The sequence below is a fragment of the Alligator sinensis genome, unplaced genomic scaffold, assembly GCF_000455745.1.
Source record: "Alligator sinensis unplaced genomic scaffold, ASM45574v1 scaffold169_1, whole genome shotgun sequence".
Taxonomy (NCBI): Eukaryota; Metazoa; Chordata; order Crocodylia; family Alligatoridae; genus Alligator; species Alligator sinensis.
The window spans coordinates 1291945-1298169 of record NW_005841924.1 but is presented as its reverse complement, the minus strand read 5'-3'; the positions used below and the strand labels follow the sequence as shown (position 1 = coordinate 1298169).

The window sequence follows — 6225 nt, the reverse complement described above, 5'->3', positions numbered from 1 at the left end:
GAAGAGCGTACCAGAATGGTGGGTTTGTGGGGTGAAAACATGTCCTTCATCTCCCTCAAGTCTGTATTTTGTCTGGGTAAAAATACAGCATGCAATATAAACATAGCCAAGCTTACTGAAGAAAACAGTATTTGATATAATGCAGACATATCCCACCATGATAGCTTTGTACACAGATACTACAACCTTGAATTGAGGGAGCTTAAGATGGTACAGGTTGTAGCACATTAGCAGAATATAGCCTCCTGCTTATTTTGCTTAGGAAGTGGGCCACTGTGTTCTGTAGCAGTCACTGTTTCTTCATGAATATCCTCTGTAGATAAAGGTAGTGAGAACTGCAGAATACTAGACAGGAAATGACAAGTGCATGAATTTCTGTGGGCAGGAATCTGTCTGAAAGAGACAGCCAGTATTCTTGCTAACCAGGAGAGCCAGAAAGCCCTTACAATAACTGCAGCAACCCAAAACAGAAACATTATCATAACTGCTGAGAGTAAATGGTCTCAAATATCAGCAATGCTGTTGTGTTTAACTGTTCCTCAAAGTGATTACCTCTACTAATTTGCATTATTAGGAATGGAATCCCAGCATACCAGATTCCCACTTTCCCTGTACTCATATGGAAAAGTTTCACAAACATTAGACACAATTTATCACTACAAAAGGTATTTTACTTGCACAAAAATGTGCAAGAAAGAAAGGTAAAAGTAAAAAAGAAAAGGAAGGCATGATGTTGATTTTTAACATTTGAAGTGATGTTGCCCCAAGTGTAGAAATGTGAGCTGGAAGGAACCTTAGGAGTCCTTTATTCTAAATGCCTGCATGGGTGTTGGATTTGCTATCCTAGATAGATGGCCTAGTACAGAGGTTTTCAGCCTTTTTGGATCAGTGTACCCATGGCAGCCAGACCGCAGAGCAGGGGGAAGGCAGGGGTGGTGTATGGCTAAACATAGAGTGGAGCTTCCGCCTGCCCCCTATGTCCAGCTGGGTGGGCAGCGCCTGCGCAGCAGCACAGGATGGTGTGTGGTGGTGCTCCGTCCCTGCCCGCCTGTGTGTACCTGCTAGGGCCTTCTCAAATACCCCCAGGGATACATGTACCCCTGGTTGACAACCCTTGGCCTAGTAGAACTGGACAGGAACTGGAACTTTTTGTTTTGCAAGAAATGTGGAAAGCTTTAAGACTTCTGATCCCAAGTAAAATCAGATCAAATTTCCTGCAAAAAGAAATTTAAAAATTTCCATTTTGACAAAAATTTAAAAAAGAGATATTGGTTCAACGTGATAAATCTAAGCATTCTATTCTAAAAAAAAAAATCTAACTGATCTGTTTTGACCTTATCAAAATGTTTTTCAGCTTTTATCTCTTAATGAATGTTATCACTGAAATCAACATGTTCGTGCATTTTCTGAGGATGATGTGTTCCATTGGTCAATTTCCAATCAGCTCTGCCTTCTGACTTGCCAAATGCTTTTCATCTTATTGGCTTCTTTCCTAAAATGATAAGCTTCTCAAGGCAAGGATGGTCTTTATTTGTCATATTAAAAGACCTGAGCCCGTGTCAAATAGAGGATGCAATTTGCATGTAAATAATAGCAGGAGCAACTTACATGTAACTAATATTAATAAAAAACTCCTAAATATGGAGTTAAGAGACTCTAATAACATTAACTCTGCTAAAGTACCACTCATTAATGCCAGCTTTAAGATGAGGAGGCAGTTCTATCCCAAACCAATGCATCTCACTATCAGATCAGTCTGGAAATACAATTTAAAATTGCTTGCAAAGACACTATGAATGCAGATGTACATGTGATATGACAGATGAGATATGGCTGCTAAATTAATTTAGTAGCACTATTCTACCAAAAAGGAAGGAAACTCTTCCATTTGGTTGAGAAAATTCAAATTTTAAGAGTGACATTATGAAATGTCATCTCAGAAACTGTACCAATTGAACTATACCTAAAGAGATCAACATTTAACACAATGCCAACTTCCTTTAAGACTTTTTGGAATATTTCAGATTTTTTTGTATTTTATTTTTCTAGCATTAATGACAATAAAGATTAATGCAAAATAAGATGACCCTGAATTAACCAAGATACAACTACCACTTAATAACAAGAATTTTGAGAGAGCCTTATGTTAGGTTGTGAAATCTGTGACCTTATTTCAGAAATGTAAACAATAAAAAGGAGTGCCAGAAGTAATCAACAGAAACTGCTGGGTGATCACACATTTACAGGATAGCCTAAAGCAGAATTTGGGAATGTAACTTTAGGCTCTGTGGGAAATCATGACCTGAAATATTGAGGGATTCAGTCGTTTTTACAAAGACCTGATTTCCTTAGCACTAAAACAAAATTCAGGAGCCTAATGTCATTCATGGCAACTTGTACCCTTACAGGAACTGGATTCTGCAGTCCTGGCAGACAAAGTTCCCAAGTTCATCCTATACACCCCAGAAATAACCAACTGTATCACTCATTTTTAACCAAAATTGTGCTCCATCACTACTGATTTATGCCAGAAGCACTAAGCCTTTCAGTTGACATGTCTGTTTTATGTAATTATTTAGAAAGACCATGTGAATAACTAAACATATTTAAGGATATCAATAAAATACTTCCAGTATACTGCTTCTACATTGCTAATGAAGGCTTTCTACCAGTGAGTATTCAGGAGCTAATGTCAATGTACTATGAAAAGCTACATATAGGAAGTAGGGGTGTAGGTTTTAGCTGTGTTGGTCTAAGGACATAGGCAGACAAGGTTCCTTGGGTGAATTTTATATATTTTATTAGACCAACCCAAATAGTTGGAGAATAGTTATTAAGCAAGCTTTCGGGTTCAAAAACCCTTCGTCAGGCTAAGGAAGTTTCAGCAGTTGGTGTATGCTCTTCCTGGATGGAAGTAGCACATATACCACTAGAATCTGATTCTTGTGGATAAACAACCTCTTTGTAGGAGAAGCAAACCTTTAACAACTCTATTTTAATATCTGTTCTTGCAGATCACCTGGTCGTTTACATTTCATTTCAAAACTGGGTATCAGTTTTGTATGAATTACAGATTTACACAGTTAAAAGAAGAAAGGTTATTTTAAGTGCAACACGTGACACCTGAGATAACTTAACAGCCTAAAAAAAACATCAGGGGATACACATCAAGCCTAAAAAATGCTATCTACCCAAGCGTTTGTTTAGTAAGTTTACTGCTCTACCTACTGTGTTTCCATTAAACTTCTGACATTCACTGCTAATAATAATGGAAATAATTCCTATGTATTGAGTCCAGCTTCTCTATTTTACATTGATAAAACTGAACATTCCTTCTACCTAAAACTAAAACCAAAAAATGTTGGGCTTAATTCTAAATCTACAGTCTTTTTGTATTTTATAAACACACCACTATGCTGTATAATAAGAGACATCTATATAAGGACATATTCTAGCTCCTCTGCATTTCCTGCTATTGGGGAGTAGTCAAAGGTTAGCCATTACCTATCCAAATAGTACATAGGCCTACTAAATCCAAGTCTATGAAATGCACACCAAGTTTAAGTTAATTTATTGGCTTTGCTCCCAATTAAATTGGTGTCCACCCACGTTTCCATTCCTAGCTAGGGGCCATAAGTTCATAATTTGGTTTTGCAAATTCCTGCTCAATGTAACTTTGCGTAGTCATTGTTTAGGGGGGAAAATGGGGGAGGGGTTCTTGTTTGGCCTTTCTTTTCAATTATATGCACATGCACAAACTGGGGATATATTCACCACAAAGGATAGTAAAAACCAACACAAAGTTTCTCTTTAATCTGAAATATTTCTGTTAAATAACTAAGGTTTTAAAGCATTATAATCCAGGTACCCCAGTTACAAGTTAAAGAAATCCGATTTGGGATAAATTTAGTACCGTAACCACACTGATACAAAGTATGCACTAATGCTTACAAGTCTCAAAGTGAAAATGTCATCTATTAGCTTGTGGCCACAAAAGCACCTATTTAATGCTGGACTGTATTTGCATGAAATTTTAAAGTACTGAACAATACAGTTTAATTTACTGAAAACCTAAGAAAAGCAACCTTTTTTGTGAAGCTCTACAATAATTACCTGGATTGGAAAACTACACTTAAAGCTGATATCCATTTATTTTGTCAAAAGTACACAGAATCAGTTAGAGAGACATCTAAGGACACATTAAGCTGACTCCTTTTATAGAACCAAGTTTTTTCTTTAATCTTGAGTTCAACTATTTCAGATCATTACTTGTGTTCTACAAATGTTGTTTACCTGAAACATCTTCAGCCATTCCTGGAGTCCTGTAGGTGGCTGGACAGATGTAATACGCCGCCGCTGTTGTCCTTGGCCATTGGCTGCTCTCAGGTCCCCAAAAGTAGTAGGTGTTGCTGAGCATGGCACAAGCCCAGTAGTGCTATGTGCAAAAGAAGTCAAAGTCACAAAGAACTACATTTGGGAAAATAAAAACCTCTATGAAAAATGTATAATTTAGTACAGTAGTCACACAGCCTAATTAGAAAAAAAAGGACACTGAGTTTTATATGATAAAATTACCCAGACAACAAGGTGAGGAGGCTATTTACCATTCTCACTTTCATAAAACCACCTGTTTCTACCACTGTAGTGCTACATTTTCCTGCTAGGGAAATATGGTGAGTGTCTTCTGAAAGCCAAATGTACAACACTGTAGTAACTGGCCAGGAGACAAAGTATATTTCCTTTGACTTCAAGGGAACTAAGTATGGCAGGAGGCCTGGCTGCCTGCTTTCTGCTGATATTGGAAGCAGGGATGCAGAGGTCTTAGCTCTAATAGACAAATGCATTGCTGCTTCTGCCAAACCAAGAAAAATTCTTTGGAAGAAGTGGGGGTGTGGCAAGGAGGGATTAGTTTTTCTATATAAAGGTTTTACAAGTATTCCAATACTATATATATGAGTATTACTGGGGGGGGTGGGGGGGGGTGCGCATGTGTGTCCATGATTTGTTAGTCCTTTGCTATTGTAGAGACTGACTTTGATACATTTTATTGAGTTGTAAAAGTTTACATATTGTTAGACTAGCAAGTGGTGTTTTTGGGGGAGGGAGCTGGGGAGAGAGAAGGGGGTAGGGACTGGGCAGAGAAGCAGCAGCTCTGTAACCATCTTGACCCATAGTTTTCTCACCAGCCTATTTAAGAGATCAGATGCAGAGGAATATGCATCTTCAAATCTGGGTGTCTTTTTAAAACTTAATCTCTTCAAAAGTTCTATAAAATCCACAGTAATTCTGTCTGACCATATCTTACTCAGTTCTCCCTCAATTCAAACTTGGGATCTTTTACTTAAAATGTCTTTATGCAGAGTACTTATTGTAGAACATACAAACTTAAAATAGAGTGGAGATTCTGATCCTTTGCTTTAGTATACAGTAAAGCTAACCCTTTAGCAGATGTGGTTTTCAGGATTTTACTGGACATAGAACAGCTATATAATACTGGCAAAGGGTTGAATTATACATAATTCATTCTTTTACTATATCACTGATGCATAACTTTTCTTTCTTTCAAGTTCTGTAGGACAGTTTTAGTATTATCAAAATTGCATATAGTGAAGAAAATTAAAGACTATGTGAACAAATTTATTTCTTTACCATCTGTATCAGTGAATGTTATATGAAAAACAGTTTAGAGCACTTGGTTTTTACACAGCACTGCATAAGCCAGACTCTTTAATGATATTCAACTAATGCAAATAGTCTATTTAGTTTTACTGATGCAAGCAAACCAGGTTCATCAGAGCTGCCAATCTAACACGCTGGTTTCACCCAGGAGAACTCAACAACACTGACACACAAAAATTAAAATAATTTTACCTATATTGTTATTAACTAGAGTTTGATTTGGCGATTCAAAATGTCAGGTTACAGAACCATCTATGAGAAAAGTAGTTCTTATACATTTAATAGGCCCCAAAATGCATAGTAATGAGTTGAAGCTGATCTATGCATTTTTGCGAAAGATTTCTAAAACCAGTGGCTTTGTTAATTCTCTCAATCCCTATGCAAAATGGCCAGCAAAAGGTCTAGACAACACTTAAAGCTCCAAAATAAGGCTCTCAAAATAAAGATTATGTTGTATTTGATTAGTACAAGGACCTTGTGCTGACCCTATAGCCATGGGACAAATTGCATGCTTAGTGTGGGTTAACAAGTATCAGGAAAATAGCA

The 6225-nt window shown here is 37.2% G+C and overlaps 1 protein-coding gene across 10 annotated transcripts in view; it reads right to left on the bottom strand.

Annotated features, from left to right (window-relative positions):
* Positions 1-6225, bottom strand: part of FBXW7 (F-box and WD repeat domain containing 7) — a 212521-nt gene that overhangs the window by 29019 nt on the left and 177277 nt on the right. For 8 of the 10 annotated variants that reach the window (XR_003092952.1, XM_025198524.1, XM_014517732.2 and 5 more), the window contains one exon: positions 4294-4435. Coding sequence is in view for 7 of the 10 variants with exons in the window: in XM_025198524.1 (XP_025054309.1) it covers positions 4294-4435 (142 nt within the window). In the remaining 3 variants the exon portion in view is untranslated. Of the gene's footprint in view, positions 1-2; positions 73-4293; positions 4436-6225 lie in introns of those variants that run through there. The other 2 variants (XR_003092953.1, XR_003092954.1) reach the window with 2 other exon arrangements.